This window comes from Numenius arquata, unplaced genomic scaffold (assembly GCF_964106895.1).
Source record: "Numenius arquata unplaced genomic scaffold, bNumArq3.hap1.1 HAP1_SCAFFOLD_1393, whole genome shotgun sequence".
Classification (NCBI taxonomy): domain Eukaryota; kingdom Metazoa; phylum Chordata; class Aves; order Charadriiformes; family Scolopacidae; genus Numenius; species Numenius arquata.
Genome location: NW_027415064.1, coordinates 1 through 20,623, shown reverse-complemented (window position 1 = coordinate 20,623; position 20,623 = coordinate 1). Strand labels below are relative to the sequence as shown.

The following is a 20,623-nucleotide window of genomic DNA, read 5'->3' as shown; positions in this document are numbered from 1 at the left end:
GCTGGAAGTGCCTGGGCGAGAGAGCTCGGGTTACAGAGAGAAAGGGGCTTGGCCAGGCGGAGGGGAGGTGGGCGGAGGGTCCTTTTCTCTCTCTGTTTCTCTCCCTCTGCCTTTTTTTTTTTTTTTTTTGCCTTTTTTTTTTTTTTTTTTTTTCCCTTCTCCCTCCCGAGCTCTTTGTGTCCCCCCCCCCCCCCCCCCAACTCCCCTCCTCTCGCTCTCACACCCCCCCCCACCCCCCCTCCCCTACCCCCCCTCCCCAACCAACCACCACCACCCAACCCCCTCTCAAGTCTTTGTTAGCCATGCCTAGCCTGGTAGTACCAGGGATAATGGAAAGGAACGGGGGTTTCGGCGATTTAGGCTGTTTCGGTGGGAGCGGCAAAGACAGAGCGCTGCTGGAGGATGACCGGGCGCTGCAGCTCGCCCTGGACCAGCTCTGCCTGCTGGGGCTAGGCGAGCCTTCCTCCTCCTCCTCCTCCTCCGCCGTGGTGCTGGTAGAGGACAGCAACAACAACAACAATAACCCGCCGCCGCCGCCGCCGCAGCAGCAGCAACCCCCGCCGCCGCCGCCGCCGCCGCAGCAGCAGCCGCCGCCGCCGCCGCCGCCGCCGCCGCCGGCCCCGAAGGGTTCGTCGGCTCCCAGCGCCGGGGCGGCGGAACCCAAGTTGTGCGCTTTGTACAAGGAGGCCGAGCTGAGGCTGAAGAGCAGCTCCAACACCACCGAGTGCGTCCCGGTGCCCAGCTCCGAGCACGTGGCCGAGATCGTGGGCCGGCAAGGTGAGCGCCGGGGCAACCGTGTGTGTGTGTGTGTGTGTGTGTGTGTGTGTGTGTCCCCGTCCCCCCCACACACACCCCTTCCCGGTCGCCGGTGTGTCCCCTCGTCCCCGTGTCCCTCCCCGGCTTCCCCTCCATCCTTCCTCGGGCTCCTTCCTCGGGGAAACTTCCCCCGCGGCATCCCGGCAGGGTTGGGGACCGCCCCGCCAACTTCCCCCCGCCGCTTCGCCCCCCGCCGTTCCCTCCCTCCCTCCCTCCCATTGTTCGGGGCCGGGGCCGGGCGGGCACCCGCTCCCCGCTCGGCTCAGCCCTACCGGGGACAAAGCGGAGGGGACACCCCGCCTTCCCACCCCCCCCTCCCCGCCTTCCCCGGGCCGAGCGGGGCTCCTCGGGGCTGCTGCGGACCGGTCGCGGGGCGGGGGGGGGTGGTGGGGGGTGGTGGTGGTGGTGGTGCTTTTTTTTTGGGGGGGGGGGGAGGATGGGGGGAATCTATAGGAATGTCTTGCGTGGGCTCGTCCGGCGGGGCTGCACCGGAGCCCCGAGCCCGCCGCTCCGCCGGGGCTGCGAGGGAGAACGGCGCTGCCCGCCCTCCTTTAACGGGGAAAAAAAAAAAAAAAAAAAAAAAGGAAAAAAAGGAAAAAGAGGGGAGAAAAAAAAAAAAAAAAAGAAAAGAAAGCGCGGGAGGAGGGGGGACGGAGCGGGGGGTCGGTGCCGGCGGAGCCCGGTTCCCGGCGTGGGGAGAAAAATCCCCTTTGTTGGGTTCGGAGGGGGTGTGGTTGTGCCGGGGCTACCGGGCGAGCTGCCGGGCCTAGCGCGGGTCCAAGCGGGCGATTAATGGGAGTTGAACTCCTTTCTGCCGCCATGTGACCGGCGGGGACCCCCGCAGCGGCCACCGGGGGTGTCCCCGCGTGGGTCCCCCACGGAACCCGGCCCCGCGCTCCGCCACAGGGATGCTTTTGTTCTCCCTTACGGCTGGGTTCGGAGCGAGGTGGAATGGAGGAGGGCTTTAAAAAAAAAAAAAAAAAAAAAATTATATATATCTCTCTCTCTCTCTTCACCACACCCACTCTTAAGTCACCCCTCGCCCACCCCCACCGCTCCGGGCTCCCGGGTGTGCGGGGGGGGGGGGGGGCGAGGTGCGGGCATTGCGGGAGCCGTGGCGGGGTTCAAACGTGGGGCTGGCGAGAGAAGTTTTGTGTGGCTTACAGAGGAGGGGAAAAAAAAAAAAAAAGGAAAAAAAAAAAATAATAGTGTGGCTAAGTGGGATTTTTTTTATTTTTTTATTTTTTTTTTCGCTTTCTCTAAGCAAGTAACTTGACGCTCTGGAAGTGTGACGGGCAGAGACTGCGGCTCCAAAGCCAGATGCTTCCTCTTGGACTGGGAATTGAAATCGCCCGAGCAGGGGGTTTGCAGTTTGACATGATGGGGGGGGTGCTCCCAGTGCTCCCAGTAGGGAGGCCGAGGTGGGCCAAGGGGAGGCCCCGGGGAGAGGGACACGAGTGGCTCGTGGCCGTGCATCCTTCCGCCGGAGCGTGTTATGGGAACAATGGAGCTGGTGGCTCCGCTCGCTCCCACCGGTCCCCACGCTGGGATGGAGAGTGCCTGGGGGGGCCTGTCCTCCCCCCAAACTCGGGGTGTCTGCAGCAGAGAAAACAGCTCTTGCTCTGTCTCTCCCTCCCCCCCGCCCTGCCACGCTGGGATGGTGGCCCCCGCACCGGGGGTGTTGGGGACACGGGGGGTGTGTGAAGGGTCTGATCCTGCCCGTGATGCTTTTACACGGCGGTGGGCTGAGCGCGGCCGGGAACGGCGGGGTCTGCAGCAACCCGGCGCTGGCGGGTGCAAGGCCACGGAGAATCAGGCCCCCTTTGTTTAATAAAGTTAGAAAAGAGCGAGGATTCGGCGGGCGGAACGGAGGGGAAACGTTAGACGATGCGGGAGGTGCTCGGGCGATTTTCTTCCCGGCTCTGGCTGCGGCCCCGAAGTCCCGAGGAGGGGGGTGTGTGTCGATGTGCTGGGTTCTCAGCGACGCAGCCCGAGCGATGGAGAGGAACCCGGAGACCTGGATTTTTTATTTTATTTTATTTCATTTTATTTTCCACCATTTTTAGCCGTGTGCCAGGGTTTTCCCACATCTGGGCAAACTGGGAAATGTCAGTGGGCCGGAACGGAGCGGGTCAGGCGGCGTGAGCTGTGTCCCTGGGTGGAGGTGGGGGGGCCAGATTCTGTGCCGCTGGAAACCGAGGGTGCTTGAGCAGAGAAGTCCCAGCTCTTCACTCCACACTTATTTTTCAAGGCCGATAGGAATGTCTCCCGGGTCCTGTTTTGGGGTGAAAGGCCGGATTGTGAGGGTGGAGCTGGGTGCAGGGCACCCCGAGGGGCCGAATCCCGGATGTCTGAGCAGGAATCCCAGGGGGGACCCAGAAACTGCAGATTGTCCCCCCCCTTGCTAATACTGCTGATGGGCTCGTGGCTTTCTAAGGAAAGGAGTGTTTTATGGGTACTTGTGAAGAGGGTGATGAACATCTTGGAAGACAGAGTAAAAAAAGAAGTAATAGTAAAATAAAAATTATCTCAGGGCTTTAATTGGGAACAGGGTCGAGCTTTTTCTTTAACTTAATATTTTCGGACCTGACGCCCCACGCTGTTCCTTCACACGGTTTGAAAATACTATCTACCATCTTTAAAGTGTGCCTTTCTGTCATGGATGTGTGCGAGGGGGCTGGATCTGGGCACGGGGGCCCTTTTACATGGATCTGGCGATGGCATTTCCACCTGCCCTTTCCTTTGCCGGAAGAGCGTGAAGGCCCTTGGGTGTAAATAAGGCTCAAGCCCCATAGATTTTTATTGGGACGTTTGTAAGGGTGATTTGCGAAGAGGTTTAATTGTGGCGGAGGGGGTGGCTCTGCTCGGGGGGAGAGATGCTGCAGGAGCGAAACCTGCGCCTGGGGGCTCCCCGCTGTCCCCCGGAGCTGGTTCCGTGCCCCCGCGGATGGAGCCGACCCCCTGCTGCAAACCCCGCCGGAGTTCGCGCCGCCGCCGCGTTGGGCACTGAATTCCGGTGGCGCTTCTTCAGCGGCGCGACCAGCGCTGGCTGGGCGGGACGGGGGGACTCGTTGGGATGGGATGGGGGCTACGGAAAGGGGGACTTGGCGGGAATTGGTTGGAAAGGTGGTGGGAGCCGCTCCTCCAGTAGGATGCCCCAGGGTCTGCAGTGGAGAGCCGGGTGGCTGGTGGGATGCGCCAAGGGCTGCTTTGTAAATTGAAGGAGAGGAGACGGGAAAAGGAAGGATGAGGCGGATAAAGTCCTAACGATCCCTTTGACTGATGTTTATGACCTCTTCCACTCTGCCCCTGACCATGGTTGGCAATGACTTCCCTTCCCTGGCTGGAAGTGGAGCCGTGACCTCCACGCGCGCCCTCCTGTGCGAGGGTGAGGAACGGAGATGTCTCTGCCCGTGTTGCGGTTCCTGTGGACCGTTCCCCGTCTCCCTTGGTGTGTGAACTTGGGTGCTGAACCTCCTAGCACGTGTTATGGTGTGCACGGTGTTCCCCGGTTCTTCTGGAGCCGCTCTGGACCTGTGTGGTTGTCCTGGTGCGTTGGGTGCTTGGTGGCTGTTGTATTTCACCAGACAACTCTTGCGCGCATCCTCCCTGCAACACCCGTTCCGGGACCGTGTGTGTTCTCAGGGCCACGCAGATGAATTTGCCAGGGTGTAAAGACAAAGCAGTGAAGGGGTTTGCAGATGGTTTTTGAGGAGATGGTTGGACATCAAGGGAGTTGCGAAGGAGAAGGTTGTTGCAACCCGAGGGTGTGGGTTGAGGTGGGAGAGATGCTCCGAGAGCATCTAAAGGTGTCGTGGCTTTGGCCGTTCAGACCATGAACTTGGAAAGGGGCAGAAATCCTCAGCCACCAAAATGTCCAGGTTTTTCCCCAGAAGTCCCCTGGGGCGGGTGTAGACCAGGCTGGTGAAGGTGTGTGTCTGACTTTTCTGCCCATGCTCACTCTGCTCCCAGTGCCGAACTGGGCTGCTGTCAGCGGAGCCGGGGAAGAGGCTGCTGGGCTGGAAGCGGGGCACGTTTGAGGCTGGAGACAGGGTCAGGGAGACACGGTCCCGGCTCTTTGTGTGCCTGGGGCGTGGGGAGAAGGTGGGGGGTCAGTTTGGCTTCCTGCTGCGCGGAGCACAACAGTGCCAGCCCCCCGCTCCCAGCAGGTCCCAGTAAGAGTGTTTTTGCTCTCACCATCAGTAGTAGCATCCATTGTCACCTGTACCCAGAGACACCCTTTGATGGAGCATCTCCCAGCCTGCTCTAACCAGCCTGTTGTCAACAGGAATGAGATTATGGGAGAGGGGAGCTTAACAGAAATTGCTCTTTCTTGGCAAGGTGAAGTCAAATAACGAGAGGCCCCACCAACCCCAGGTGATTGGGCTCTTTGTGTAGCTCCAAACATGCTCCAACGCTTTCAGCATTTAAAAATAGTCCAAGGAAGCCTTTTTCATTGAGGAAGTCTGATGATTGCAGCTCCCCCACCCACCATGTGGAGGTGGATGCACAGCATCCGAGGAGCAGCGAGGGGGTCAGATCCTGTCGTCTCCTGGCTTCGTGTAAATCTTGGAGCTTAAAGCCACCGGGTCCGGTGGGGCCTGAAAACCAACCTCCGTCCTCCGTTCCAGCAGCTCGAGATGGGCCTGGAAAGGAGAGAGAAATTGCAGTCGGTGTCAGATTGTTATAAAGTGTTAATGAGGATCCATCTGAATTTACACCGGGGAAAAGTGCGGAACGGGATCGACTTTGTGCGGTTTGAACTGGAGGTGGGAGGAGAAAATGGGTCTGGGAGAGAGAGACAAAGGGAATTTTCTAGGGAGACACGCACGCCGCGCGCAGCGGATCCGGCGGCTGGATGCCGCGCTGACCGAGTGAACCGCGCCGCAGCGCAGCCGGCTGGAATCTAGGGCAGTGGGAAAGCGTGCTGGCGATGGGTGGGGGCCCCCCCGTTCCTGCCTTTGTCTGGCAGCCCCCTCCTCCTCCTCCTCCTGCGTGTGTGTCCCCCCCCCCTCCACCGCCAGCTCGCCGGGCCCCGCGTTCCCCCCGCGCCATCCGGCCCCGAGGACGGTGCCATGCAGGGGTCCGCGGTCACACCCACCCCGGGGTGATGCATCGCTGCTCGGCGCTGGGGGCTCCCGGCCCCGCTCCCCAACTTTCCTCCACCACACAACAAGGCGACGATTGTCTGTGGCATCTGGGTTGGGGCTTTTGGGTCGGTTGCTTTTTCTTTTCTTTTTTTTTTTTCCTCATTTTTTCCTTTTTTTTTTTTTTTTGTTAATAAACAACTTTCATCGCTGCATGAAAATGCTTCAAATCCCTGAAACGAGGTGGTGGCTTATTTTCCTGGCGCGGTGGTGTGTTGGGTTTGGGGTTTTGTGTTGTTTTTTTTTTTTTTCTCCCCCTTCTTGTAAACACAACTTGCATCGTCGGTACAATAAAACCTCAATGTGAAGGGATTTAGTTGCTTGGTTGTGGTCCTTTTGTGTGCATTGGTGTTTTTTGACACCACTTCCATCAGATTTTTCACTGCAGCAAAAAATCTTACCCCACAGATATTCAGGAGGGTTTATTTGTGATGTTCTTTGTGTGCTTGTCTTTTAACGTGGCTTTCATCTTAAATGGGAAAAGAGTGCCCCACCTTACCAGAGATATTTGAGGGTTGTTTATTTTATGGTCCTCTTTAATTTTATGACTATAAGAGAAAAAAAAAAAAAAAGACCCAGTCCTAATTTGCCCTGAGGCTCCCTTACACCACACCAGCAATGTCAAAATGTCTTCAGTGGGGTATTTACAGGTGTAATTTATCCCCGTGCAGTGTGAAGGTGCTTTAGTATAAAGGAGAAGAGGGCTAAAAATCTTTTGTCTGTAGAGATAATTTTGTATCCGATGAGAACAAGAAATAGAAGGACCTGGAGTGATTTGTGTGGTGTGGGTTTTTTTTTCTTAAAAAAAGAAACATGCACAAAACCCCAACTAAACAAAAAAAAAACCCACCTCGGGGCTGGGTCCTGAGCTGTTTGCCGTGAGCTGGTGCGGAGCCTGGGATGCTTTTCCGGGCAAGCCCACGCTTCTGGGCATAAACTGGCACGTGGTGGGGATGGGCTGGTTTGTGGCAGGTAAGACCCCCTGGATGGCACCAGTGTGTCCCTGGGCAGGGTCTGGCCTCCTGGCAGCGGTGAGGAGGGGGCTGGCAGCGGGTTTAACTCCGAATTTACACCGAAGTACAACATCCGATGGGAGTTCTCCGTGGGCACGGCTGCGTTCTCTGTCGTGCTCTCCTTCTGCTGGCGCTCCCGCCTGTGGGGTGTGGTGGCACCTCCAGTGCCATGTCCATCCCAGGGATGCTCCGGCCTCTTCCCGATGCCGGAACAGCGCTGGGGACCCGGGGTGCAAACCGCTGGGAGGTCCCATGGAAGCGCCGTGGTTTGACGCCGCTCTGAGCGAGGAAAGGTTTGGGATGGGTTCGTGCAAAGTGAGCGGCGGCCGCATGGGCTGCATCCCACACCCTCGTCGCCTTCCTGAGCTGGACCAAGCTCTTGGAGCCCTCTCCGTTGGGTGTGATGGGTTTGTGTCCCCCTGGTGCTGGGGTGAGCGGAGAGTGTGGCTGCGCATCCAAATCTCCCCCTGACTCCCTCCATACCCCTCCCCAGTTTGGCAATGTCTAGACTCCATTTATTTATTTGTTTTTAGCCAGAGCTAGCCACTCTGGGGATTAATTCCAGTTAGATAACTGGTCTGGGTGCCGGAGGTTCCGCCGTCCTCAAGGGTTTGTTCCTGTATGTTAACATTTGTGGCTTAGGAGGGTAATTTGCAAACACATTTACTTTGAGTCAATTGGCAATCAGTTAACTGAAGTTAAAAAGAAAGAGGGGTGGGGGGAGGAAATAATCGTACAAGCCTCCTTTGCAAAATGCTTTGGGATCTGCGTTATTGGCAAAAAAACCCGAATAATAGAAGCTGGGTAGTGGAAACACAACAAGAAAGGGCTTAATTCTCTCTCTAATATAAAAATCTAACTGGCAGGAGTCTGCCAGGGATCAATTAGCTGATGTCTGCACGCTGCCTTGAAGAGTAGAACACAACAGCCAAGTTGTATATTATTATACTTTCTACAGGTCCTTTTTTCCTCTTAGTTTTACATTTTTAACACCACCTACTAAGCGGTTCTCTCCCCTTTTAATAATCCGCCGAGTAAAGCGGTTTGTTGCATGTTGTTTTCAAATTTCAGTTACGCACGGAGAAAGCCTTTCATTAAAATAACCCAACAGACAGGTCGAAATTCGTTTGAAAAAAAGCACATAGGACTGTGCTGCTCATCCGGGGAGGACAGAAAGGGCCACATCCTGACCTGGCCGTGCCCTGTCGGAAACAGAGCGACGTCGAGGAAGGCTCAGCCCCTATTTAGTTGTGCGAAGCGAGGCCAGGGATGGGATTGAGGTGGGCTGGGAGCCCCAGCACTGGGTGGGTAAATCAGATTTAAGCCCAGCCTGATTTTAGCTGATGTAAATCAGTGCAGCTCTCCTGGAAGTTGGTGGAGTTACCTGGATTTATCCTGCTGATGGCCTGGGCTGCTGTCTGCACCAGTTTAGAGCTGCTAGAGATCTGGGCCACTGAACCTGCTGGGCTGCTGGTCTTGATGGTCTAATTTCCTGTGGGGTTATTTTCTCCCGTTTTTAAGCGCAGGATCCCCCATCTGTCTCTCTCTGCAAAGCTGGCTTTCCTGTCTGCAGGCCTGCACGGAGACCCTCCCTCCTCCTCCTCCCCCTGCTTCTCACACCACCGACTGCACCACGCGTCCTTTTGTCCGTTTCTAGATCCTCCCTCCCCCTCTCGCCACGCTCTCTCCTTCCCCGTCTCCCTTTCGCCGTTTTGGGGGGGGTCTCTCCTTTGCCTCCGCGCCCCTAATTCTCCTCCTGCCTGCGGGGGACCCCAGCGTGCCTCTCCCTCAATTTCCATCACCTTTCCTCCATCCCTAACTCCCTCCCACCCGCTCCTCTGAGTCGCTTACGTTTGCCCTCATTCATGTGTATTCCTTGCCACCGTTTCCTCCCATCTGTCCCCAGCATGGAGCCCCCGTCCTTTGTCACCGCTCTGCTCGCCTGACCCTCCGTGTCGCCTCCTTGATTGTTCCCTGTGGTGCTGGGCTCAGATCCCTCTCCCCCCACACGCCGTCATTGTCCCGGGGCTCAGAAAAACGCTGAACCCCAGCCCTGACAAATGCCCACCTGAGGGGCTTTTGCAAAGGAGAGCGAACCTTGGGCTCCTGGGAGGCAGAACCTGGGTCACCGAGGAACTCGGCGGCCGCTTTGGGCTGGGGTGATGCACGGGGGTCATTTCCAGCGCGGATGCTTTGCTGCTGACACCCCTTTTCTTTTCGTGCGACGCTCCGGTGATATCCCTGGGGAAATGGTGGCATCTCGGTTAATCTTCCTAAGATGGAATCTCCATCTTTGGAGCCAGCGGCATAGGAGTGGAGCAGGGAAATGTCTGCCAGGGACGGGCCCTGCCCTGGGGCTGCGGGAGGGCAGAGGTGACCCCTTTGCGCTTTTATCCCGCCCTTCTTGGGATGAACCTTTGTTCCGTGGATGTGTCTGCGTGGTTTTATTCCACAGTTGCGTCGTGCCCAGCACCATAAATTCCCATTCTTTGAGTTTCCTAAGTCCTAGTAACGCCACGCTGTAGATGACCACGGGTCTACATCCACTGTTTAGAAAGTTTCCTAAACAAAGCGCTGCAAATACACTTTGGGGTGCAAACTTGGTGGGGAGAAAGGCGTGAGCTGCGTTGGACTTGGCAGGGGGTGGATTTGGTTTGGCTTTTGGGGATTTGCCCGGCTCCTTCCCCGGGTCGGATCTAGCATTTCCATTCCGCAGGAACGTGAAATTAGTGGCTTAGAGACGGGTTTAATGCAGCAGCATCGCGACGCGAAGTATTAGAGGAAGTTTTGCAGTAACACAGAGCAGGAGACGGCAATTCTTCCCATTCCACAAGCCGGGGGCTGAGGCTCGGAGAGCTGAGGAGTTAAAAGTCGCGCTGGGAGCCGGCAGCGAAGTCAGGATTTACCGGCACGTGTCCTGCACTGGCGCCAGGACCCTCAGAAGGGCAGTGGGGGGTTCCTCGCGCTGCCGGAGGGTTCTGCGGGTTGAGGGGGCTGTGCCCCGGTGCCCATGTGGCATCGGAAGCTGCGCGTCGCACCCCGTCGGGCTGCGCGCGCTTCGTGCCGCTCTGGCTGTCGGTCGCGCCGCGCGTGGCACCCACCGCCGCTGCCAGCACCGGGAACCGTTCCTCTCAGCTGCCGCGGCACCGGGCTCTGCTTTTTATCAGGGAAGGTGCGGGGTTCGATTCTCGCTAACGATACGCGGTGCTGGGATCGCTACGTTCCCGGTGTCACCAGTCCGTGTCTCACAGGATGAGCTGCAGATAAGTGGCAGCACTAAGTGAGTGGCAGCCCTGGGCTCCCAGCTGGGAGAGATGTTGTTATTTATTAGGATCTGTATAAATAATGATGTTCCAGCCCACCAGCCGAGGAATCTTAATTTCTGGGTTGCAGAAGCATCGCTTGCAGGTCATTTTGTGTTAAAGCATGATGGCAGGGTAGTGTGTTGAGGAAAACTTGCCGGTGCGAGATGGTCAGAGGAGAGGACGAGAGATGGGCTCCTTTTGGTCTGGGGAGGAGGTGGGGGATCTGTCAGTGCCATATCCTGATCCTGTTCTTCCACGAGCCTGGAGTCAGACACCTGAACCCGTGGGAATCCAGGGCAAAACGCTCGCCTTACTCCATCCGCACGAGCAGAAACGTGGTGTCCTGGAGAATCACAGGTTTTTGATTTTTCTTAGAGACCTGAACTCGGAGCAAACCTCCCCGCAGAGGAAGCCACAGTCTGCACGGAAACTTGGTGCCAGGCTTTGAAAATGCCTTCAGGCACCGAGCGAGGCTTTCGGAGAGGGGTCAGAGGGACAGCAGCAGGGAGGGTTTCCAGGAGTTTAGAAAACCGTGCCACATCTGTGAAAATATTTAGTTGCTTGATGGCATCCTAGTGTCATCTAGGAACCTGGAGTCACACAGCTGGCTCTAAACCCCTCTAAAAAATGATTTGGAAGCCAAAACACACTGAAAAGTCTCTTGCCTTTTTTGGAAAAGCAGAAAGATGTTTTCTGAGCTGTACGGAGCAGGGGGAATAGGCTTGGTGGGCTCCAGGGCGGTGGATACCCATACGCAAAATCACTGGCATAGCAAGCGACCCCAGGAAAGGATCTGAGTGCCCGGACCACGGCGGTGGGGAGGCCTGTGGCCATCGCTGTTTGACACACCGGAGGGAGAGTCGAGGGCAAGCACAGCCCTAGCCAGCATGGCTTCCCTGCCCCGGGCAGCCATGGCCGTGCCGTCGCTATGGCTCCTGGGGATCTCCAGGAGCCAGGCCCCCTTGCACAGCCTGCAGCGAGGCTTGTGTGGACATGGGAGGGCAGCCCTGGCCCATTTCTTGCCGGTTTGACCCCAAAGCAAATACTGGCATCCTGCGACCCCCCCCCGGCCTTCTATCAGTGCTGACGTTTGGAGTCCCACCATATCTGAGGTGGGGAGCCCAAATTGCTGCATCTCTGCTCACCCCTCCCCCCAAACTTGGCCCCCCAAAAGTGACCTGGGCCACACCAGCTTCACCCCAAAAGCTCTGCAGTAGGACAGCCCCATGGAGGACTCCGCTCTCTTGAGTCATGGCGGACGTCTCTCCCCTCGTGCTCCCCATGAGCCTGGCGCAGGGTGGCAAAGGGGCTCCGCATCGGCCACGCCTGGTCATGGACTCAGCGTCCCCCTGCTTTCTCCTGTCATCTCCAGCCTCTTTGGCCTCGTGTGTCAGCCAAATCCATCCTGTCCCAAAAGCCACTCTGAAGAGAGGGGAGCCAGGGTGGCCATCTTCTCTGAGGGGAAACATGGCAGGGCCTGGCCCTCAGTGGGGACAGGCTTCCTCACAGGGACCAGAGGGCTTGAATCTCCTCCAGCCCTGCTCCCCGGTGCCTGGGGGTGTGAGAAAGGGCGATCTCTGAGGGTGATTGCTGAGGGGTGGCTGGTTCCTAGGGGAGGCAGCTGAGGGGGATTGTGTGGTGGGGGGCAGCACGCAAAATGGCGACACCCTCATGGGGGAGCAGGGAGCTCCTGAAGGAGGAGCTCTGTGGGAATGGCGAGGGGATAACCTTCCTCCGGCATGTCTTCTGTCAGGGTTAGGGGGGGAAGAAAGGGCCTTTCCCTCATTTTAGGTCCCCGGGCAGTGGCTGTTGAGTGGTGCAGGTCGTGCTGCAAACATGGTGGCTCAGCCTGCTTTCCTGAGGAGAGGGGAGGGCGGCGGGACAGCCTCTCTAACCTCCCTGCCTTGTTTTCTCTCTCTTCCCCAAGGCTGCAAGATCAAAGCCCTGCGGGCAAAGACCAACACCTACATCAAGACTCCCGTGCGGGGCGAGGAGCCGGTCTTCATGGTGACGGGACGGCGGGAGGACGTGGCCATGGCCCGGCGGGAGATCATCTCCGCAGCCGAGCACTTCTCCATGATCAGGGCCTCCCGCAACAAGGCCGGCACCACGTTCGGCAGCGCTCCCACCTTGCCGGGGCAAGTCACCATCCGGGTGCGCGTGCCCTACCGCGTGGTGGGCTTGGTGGTGGGTCCCAAAGGAGCCACCATCAAGCGGATCCAGCAGCAGACCAACACCTACATCATCACGCCCAGCCGGGACCGGGACCCCGTCTTTGAAATCACCGGCGCCCCGGGCAACGTCGAGCGCGCCCGGGAGGAGATTGAGACCCACATCGCGGTGAGGACGGGCAAGATCCTGGAGTACAACAACGAGAACGACTTCCTCTCCAGCAGCCCCGACTCCGGCATGGAGAATCGCTACTCGGAGGCCTGGCGGGTCCACACGCCGGCACCGGGCTGCAAGCCCCTCTCCACCTTCCGCCAGAACAGCCTGGGCTGCATCGGCGACTGCTCCGTCGACCCTGTCTACGAGACCCCCCGGCTGAACGACCAAAACGACTTCAATTATGGTTACCTCTTCCCCAACTATGGCGTGAACAAGCAAGATCTGTATTACGGGGTGCCGGAGTCGGGTGCCCCGATGTGGGCTGGGCAGGAGAACACCAACCCCGTCTCCGTCCTCTTCTCCAAGCAGCAGCGGTCCAGCAGCACCGGCGCCATCCACCCCAATTCGCATCGCTCCCCGTCCTCCTCCATCCAAGAGCCCAATCTCTCGGGTCTCCCCAGGCGGTCGCAGGGGGAACCGCTCCAAGGGTTTTCCAAGCTGGGGACGACGAGCGCTGCCCGGACGTCCGTCTCCAGCAGCCGCGAGTGCATGGTGTGTTTCGAAAGCGAAGTTACGGCGGCTCTGGTGCCCTGCGGCCACAACCTCTTCTGCATGGAGTGCGCCGTGAGGATCTGCGAGAGGACTGATCCGGAGTGCCCGGTTTGCCACGCTGCAGCCACTCAGGCCATTAGAATATTTTCCTAAAGAGACAGAGCAGGGCATTGGGGTGGGGGGGTGGGGGTAGGAAGGGAGCGTGGGGGGGGCCAGGAAAGACAAATGATGATGATAATAATAATAATAATAATGATAATGATAATAATAATAATAATAATGACATCTGAAGAACAAACAAATGAATGAAAGAATAAATTAATTTAAAGAAGAAGAAGAAGAAAAAAAAAAAGAAATTATTTTACAAGCAATGTATGTTATTTTTTAAAAAAAAAAAAGTGAATAATAAAATTAAAATGAATAGCAAAGCCAGAAATTTTGAAGGGCGAACGATGCTCCAGCCTGCAATGTCTTTTTTAAAACAAGTACTCTGAACGCACACTCGGATCTCGCAAGCAAAGCGGTTTAGTTCAGTTTTTTTTGGTGGTGAGACTGGGACTTCTCTGCATTGACCAAGCCGGGCCATCGCCATCGGACGGGGAAGGGAGCAGGGACACGGGGAGGGCCCTGCCAGCCGTCCTCCTCCAGCCACCTTCGATCTTCATCTTGGTCTGAAGCCCCTACTCTCCTCCCCCCCAGGGATGACAGCCCAAATGGGAGCTCAGAAAGAAACAAATAGAAAGAAAGGAAAACGGATGTCGGGGATTTTAGAAGAAAAAAACAAGAAAGAAACCATCAACCTCTGGGAACCTGTTAGAACGAGGGCACAACTGTATTACCTCAAAGATTTAAACAAAAAAAAAACCACAGCAGCTAAAGAACTTTTATTGTTTTCCTTTTTTTCTAAAAAAAAACCAAACAAAAAAAAACACAAAAAAAAAAAGAAAATCAAACGAAGAAGATGAAGAAATAAAAATGGCGCCAGTGAAACTGAAGAAGGTTTGGAAGAACCTATTGGAATCACACTGGGCGATTATTAGCATTTTATTTTATTATTCTGAGCCACCGTGGAGTCTGGAACTTTGTTCTTTTTTTCCTTATCCGAGCAGGGATTTGTTCATCAGCCGAATCAGGAGTCACTAACAGGGTATTTCAAAAGCGGTCCCGAGTTCCCATCCATGGGGGGAGTGTGTTGATTGCCACCTTCCCGTAGTTCACTCTTCATCCTTTTTTTTTTTCCAAGCGATGCCAGCTGCAGCTCACCCAACACCGCGCACACACACACCTAACATTGTGCTTTTCTTTAAAAAAAAATAAAATATATATATATATATATCTCGCACCAAAACCTAAGAAAGACGATCATGCAATACAGGCGATGAGCCCACACGAAACCAACGTGCATCCCAACAGAAAGCAAAAAAAACCACAAACCAACCCCGAGTTTATATATATAATTTTGTTGTCGTCGTTTTTAAACTGGACCAAAACTTTTGTTACCCAAAACCGAGTGGGGGGAAAAAAAAAAAAAGAAGAAAAAGTATTTCTTTATGGACCAAAACCTCTTCAGCTGTCCTTTACCTGGATCTTCCTGAGGTTGGCCACTTTTATATATTATATTTTTTTCAGAACGGAACAAAACAAAAAAAAAAAAAATTGCCTTGTTGAACATCCTTTAATCATTTCAAGACTCCTGGTTTTGTTAAATCAGATACTTTTTAAAACCCGTGGGGAAGTGGGAGAGGATGGGCTTCGAGCCTGGCTTCTGTGCCAACGCGCACGAGATGCAAACCAGCATCTTCAACGTCATCAGGTTTGTTCAGCCAGTCTCTGGATGGCAAAATGTTGTGATGGTAAAGTTGTGTGTTGGATTAACCTGTCGAGTACCAGAATACCTGTCTATAAATATATGTGTGTATATATATATAGGCACTTCGCTCATCAAGCACCTATATATATATATATGTGTATATAAAATTCTATCTATATCGTTTTTCTCCCACCGCCACCGCTTCCCCGTTTCCTGCCCCTCGACTTCTGCTCGCAGATCCTGGACCCTGATTTAGAACTGAACCAACAAGTTTCACAACTTGGGCAGAGATGGTTCTACAGCAAAAACACACACACACACACGGGGAAAAAAAAAAAATCAATCGCCTGAGATTTTTTATTTTTTTTTTTTTTCCCTTTCAGTTACAGGAGACTTTATTTTCATCGTAATAATATTCCTGGGAATATCCCCTCTTCTGCTCGTTTTGCTGCCGCTTGCGCCCGGTTGCCACCTCCGCCCTGGTGTGGTCGCTCGAGCCACCCTTGGCCACCGGAGGAGAGGCCGAGGTTGCCACGTTCGGGGCGGGCTGCGTCGATAAAAGATCCGCTTTTCCATCTTCAGATAGCGGGTGGAGGGGCCTGAAATGATGGTGCCTCCACCCTTGTGCATCAACGGTAAAATATCCCGTAGGGCAAGAGGTAGATGAGGGGGGGGGGATGACGTTCCCAGGCTCTAGTGGATGCTGATGTTTTGGAAAAAAGTTAATAATAATAATGCTGTGCTAAAGGGACACTGTCAGGTGGAATTTGTACTCACCTCCTCCCCAAAGCTTTAAGAAGTCTCCGGCCGCTCAGTTCCCCCCGGGTCCGGGGGTGCGCGGAGCTGTTTGCCCCCGGGAGCGGGTCGGGATGCGGGCGCTTCCCGGGGGAAGGTGCCGTGTTGTGGACCCGCCGGTGGGAGAGCCGTGGGGTGCTGTGGGGGTGGCATGGGGGTCCCGCGGGGGTGACAGCGGGCTGGGGGTGCTCCGGCCGGACTCCCAAAGCCTCCCCGGCCCGTTGTGTCCCAGGGCGCAGTGACAGCCATCCCCCCCCGCCGCGGAAGCATGGCCCCCCCAAAGGCTTCAGAGCCCCCAGCCAGTGCTGGCCACATCCTTTCTAGAACTGGCCCAGTTCTCCTTCAAAATCTGGCTTCCGTTTGGTCCCAGTAAAAGATGGGGAAGGGAGAGGGGGAACGTTTCTGTTCTCGGGGCGGTAACCTCTCCCCTCTGCCACCCCCTCCTCCGTCCTGCCCCGTCCCCCCCCCACCCCAGGGTTGGATTTTTAACCGTTCTTTGTGCAAAATTCTCCCGCTGAAGTGGAGAGAGTGGCTGGGGGAAGGGGAGGGGGGGGGATGTGGGTCTGGAGGGGGGGGGGTACGGGATGGGGGGGGGGTCCAACCACCCTTCGGAGGGGCGTTCGGAAATGGTGGTGGTGGTATCGGAGGGGATTTAGCTGGAAAAATTGCAACGGCAAATGCTTCCCCGGCGCAGAGTCCCCCGGGGCCGATGTGTTAGTTGAGTGACTAGTCGTTGTTGGCTGAGTGATGTTCGTGGTAATGTGAGCAAGTTTTTGATCAATGTCTATTTGATGCCAGGTCGTGAAGAGGTGGGTGGGAGTGGGGAGGGGGGAAGGAGACCCCCATGTCGGGGACCTGGGGTGGGGGGGACCTATTCTAGCACTGACCCTAGGGAGTGGGGAGAGTTGGGGGGGGGACACGGTACGGGGGGCTCTTGGCCGCTCCCTTTATCTCCTCCCTTACCTTGACAAGCGAAAACGATGTAAAAGCCTCCTGCATGCTGAAAAAAAAAAAAATAAAAATGTTTAGAGAAAAAAAAAAAAAAAGGAAAAAAAAAGGAAAAAAAAAATCCACCTTTCTTTTTAGAAAAAAAGAATAGGGAAAAAAAATTTTAAAAAGAAATAAATAAAAAAGGAATAATGACCCAAACAAACGTCCATGCTTGCTGATGGGAACCGGAGGGGGCTGTCCGTCTGTCCAGGCAGCGGCACGTCTGCCCCCCCCCGCAGACGAGGTTCCTACTCAAGTCTCCAAGTTGGCCTTTAATAAAATCTTCAGTTCCAATAACCTTTATATATATATATATACACATATATATATACATATACATATATATTAAAAGAAAGCTTGATGTAGCAGTTCTAGTTTAAAATGAATAGAAGTATTTCGGCCCCTGTTTTATTTTGATTTCTCCTTTTCCCCTGCTTTACCCGCCCCGTATACCCCCCTGCCCCGTACCCCCCCCCCCCCAACTCCATATTTTGATGTAGCAACTTTGGAAGACAGAAAAACAGGCGCTGTAAACCCACTGAGAGCTACCTCTGGCCCTGGAGGAGGGGGCTGCATGGGGGGGCTCGGCCCATGCGGGAGAGCTGTGGCCCCCGCCGCCCCCCCCCGGGAGCGGGGCAGTCCCTGGTAGCACCCATGGGGAGCCCGGTTGCGGGGGCTTAAACAACAAATTTTGCGTAACTTCTTTTTTTTTTTTTTTTTTTTCTTTTTTTCTCTCTTTTTAAATATATGTATATATATAAAAAATCTTAAAAAAAAAAAAATTAAATAAAAACAAAAAACGAGAAAAATGCCCATGACCTTAACTATTTGCTCTGACTTGTATCTTCCTTGATAGGTGACTAAAACTGGCTTGTTGGTCTCATTCACCAGCAATAACGGGAACTAAAGACAGACCCCTCCTCCCTGCACCCTGCCCGGCCCCGCAGAGGGGTCCCCGCGGGGCTCCCTCTGCCTTCCCCCGGCCCCGCTGGGGGGGGGCCTTTGGGGACCCGCCTTGCCATAGGAGCCCCGAAACCTCAACATCCCTCCCAGGATGCGGTGGGGTGACCCCTGTGGGGTGCTGGGGTGAAAGGGGGCACCCTACTTGCACCCGGGGACGGAGGGTGGCACGCGGTGCCGGGACCCGTCCGAGCCGCCGGGCTCTTCTCCCCCCCTCCCGCCCCCCCCCGGTTTAGGTGGTTTAGGAGCAGCAAAACCCTTGCACGGAGCTCGTTCGTCAAGACGCCCCACCCCGCAAATCCCATGGGGGGCTTCACTTTCCAGCTAGCCACTGGGCCACCAAAACTGGGCCAGCTCCTGGCAGCGGCAAAACAAAGCGCGGGCAGGATGGTGGCCCGGGATGACGCGGGTGGTGGCCCAGGACCGCACAGGTGGTGGCCCCACGCAAAAAGGCGCTGCTGGTTTGTGGGAGCGGGGTTGTCCCCGAGTGTTTCCATCTGGATGGTGGAGCCGGGTTGGGGACGCGGCTGAGGACCCGACCGTGACTTGCCGTGGCCCGGTGAATGGTGGTGGCCATCTGGGCAATCCTCCTGCTGCGTCGGGGCACGTTCACAGGGCAGGTCCCCCAAAACCCGGGGGGCTCGGAGTGTCGCTGGGGTGGAAGGTGCTGAGCTGTTGGCAGGAGGCTCCCAGGTGCCGGCGGGATCAGAGCTGGGGGGGACACAGTGGGGTGACTTGGTGACGGACACCCCGGTTCAGTGCTGGGGAGGGTGTTCTGTGGGGCCTTTGCCAAACCGCAGCCGATTCCGGCTCTCACTGGACCCGAGGAGCGGGGGCTCCGGTGCGTCGCTGGGTTTGGGACTCATCCTGCAGCCTTTCCCTGGGGACGTGGCCTCCGGGGCAGAGCCGGGACGGCGTCGGGGCTGTGGGAGCTGGGGGTCCCCGGTCCCGGCTCCGGCGTGTGACAGCTCGGCGCTGGGCAGGGGGTTTCGGGGTGATGCCAGCGCCGCCCTGCCCTGTCCCCAAAAACCCGCCGCGTCCTCGGTGTTTGTCATCTGTCGCGTCGGGGACGGGGACTCCTGGAGAAGGGACGATGCGGGGGAGAGGGTGACGGAACGTAACAAAGGGAAACGGAGGGATAAAGTAATATCATGCTGTGATGTCATCCTCATCGACAGAAATTATATAGAGAATAGTGTGTATTATAATACATAACAAAAGAAAAAAATAAAAAAAAGAACCAAAATTGGATTTATATTTAATGAGGAGATACTATAAAAATATCTTGTCCTAGCTCCCATTTGCAAAAGTATTTTTCAGCTGGAGGGATATCTATTATTTTTTTCTCTTTTCTTTCTTTCTTAAAAAAAAAATACTAATTTCCATACATACAAAGGCTCAGACTGTTAATATTGTGAACCTCTTAAATCAAAATGCTCCAACCTGTTTATTTGGTATTTGAAGGGTTTATTTTGATGCATTTACTGGTGTTTTTTAAAGAGAGAGAGAGGAGGGAAAAAAAGACTAAGATTTTAAAATTAGAACATTTCTTTATAATTTAATATTCTATTTTAATAAATGCATTTATTACATGTAAATGTAGCAAGGAACTGGGCTAATAAAAATACTTTTTATTAGGTAATTTATTATAAGAAAAAAGGATATTTTATTTTATGATAAAGTGATCCTTAAAAGTTTAGAAGGTTTAGAATATATGTAGGTTAAAAAATACATTTGTATCCAGAGTATTGCTTAAAAAGTGTTTTTAATATATGTTTCCTTTTTTGTGTGTGCGTGTGTGTATGTAAAAGGTGATAGTTATGGTGCAGATAGCCCTTTCCAGAAATAAGAAATTAACACAGTTGGATGTATTTAAAAAGCTAAAATAGTTGAAAAAAAAGGAAAAAAAAGATAATTAAAAACCAGAGAAGTAGAAGAGAAAAACCACTATGAATCAAAGCCCGTGCAGTCGTTTCGAAGCCCCCCGTCCTGTGGTTGCCCTTGGCCAGTGAATCCCTTTGCGCGGGGTCGGGCTCGGAGCGCTCCGAACCCTCTGTGCAGGATGCGGCCCCGGGGCTGGGGCTGGGGGGGCTTTGGGCAGCGTCGCCCCCGCTGCCGCTGGGCACTTCAGCGCATCCCGGGGGTCCAGCTCCAGGGATGGAGTTTGCTGCGGCTGTGGGTTCAGTGGGAGCGTGGGGGCCTGGGGGAGGGGGGGGGGGGGGGGGGGGGGATCCGGGTGCTCTCAGAAAGCTTTGCCTTCCTCCCCTCTTCATCCTCCTCGGTTTCCTCCCGGCCCTTGTCCCGACCCGGGGAGCCGGGGGAGAGACTCGCCATCGATGCGGCTGCAGTGGGTTTGAGAGAGCCCCGTGTGAAACTCTTCTTGTGGGGGTGGGAGGATTTAGGGTCCTTCCCGCAGCCTTGATTGGAGGGACCAACAGCCACCAACAGCCTGGATGTCCCCAGGGTGGGACTGTGGTCACAGGGTTGCTCTGTGGCCAAAGGGACAGGGCCATGGTCATGGGGTGGCTCTGTGGCCGAGAAGAGCGGTCACAGGGTGGCTCTGTGGCCAAAGGGACAGGGCCATGGTCATGGGGTGGCTCTGTGGCCGAGAAGAGCGGTCGCAGGGTGGCTCTGTGGCCAAAGGGACAGGGCCATGGTCATGGGGTGGCTCTGTGGCCGAGAAGAGCGGTCGCAGGGTGGCTCTGTGGCCAAAGGGACAGGGCCATGGTCATGGGGTGGCTCTGTGGCCGAGGGAGGTGGTTGCCATCCGTTGCCCCCCTATAGGCTCCATCTCTTCTGGGCTGCAGGGACAGGAGTATTTTGTCCCCGCGTCCGGGCCAGGCCTGATCTTGCCAACATCCGCCATCGTCCTTTTGGACGGAAGGGCTTGTGCGGGACCCGTGTCCC

The 20,623-nt window shown here is 55.4% G+C and overlaps 1 protein-coding gene across 1 annotated transcript; it reads left to right on the top strand.

The window, feature by feature from the left end:
• The first annotated feature begins 302 nt into the window (after positions 1 to 302).
• Positions 303 to 13,314, top strand: LOC141478366 (RNA-binding protein MEX3A-like). The gene is made up of 2 exons (XM_074167458.1): positions 303 to 777; positions 12,209 to 13,314. The coding sequence occupies exons 1-2, from the start codon at positions 303 to 305 to the stop codon at positions 13,312 to 13,314; spliced, it is 1,581 nt and encodes a 526-aa protein (XP_074023559.1).
• Positions 13,315 to 20,623: the final 7,309 nt, after the last annotated feature.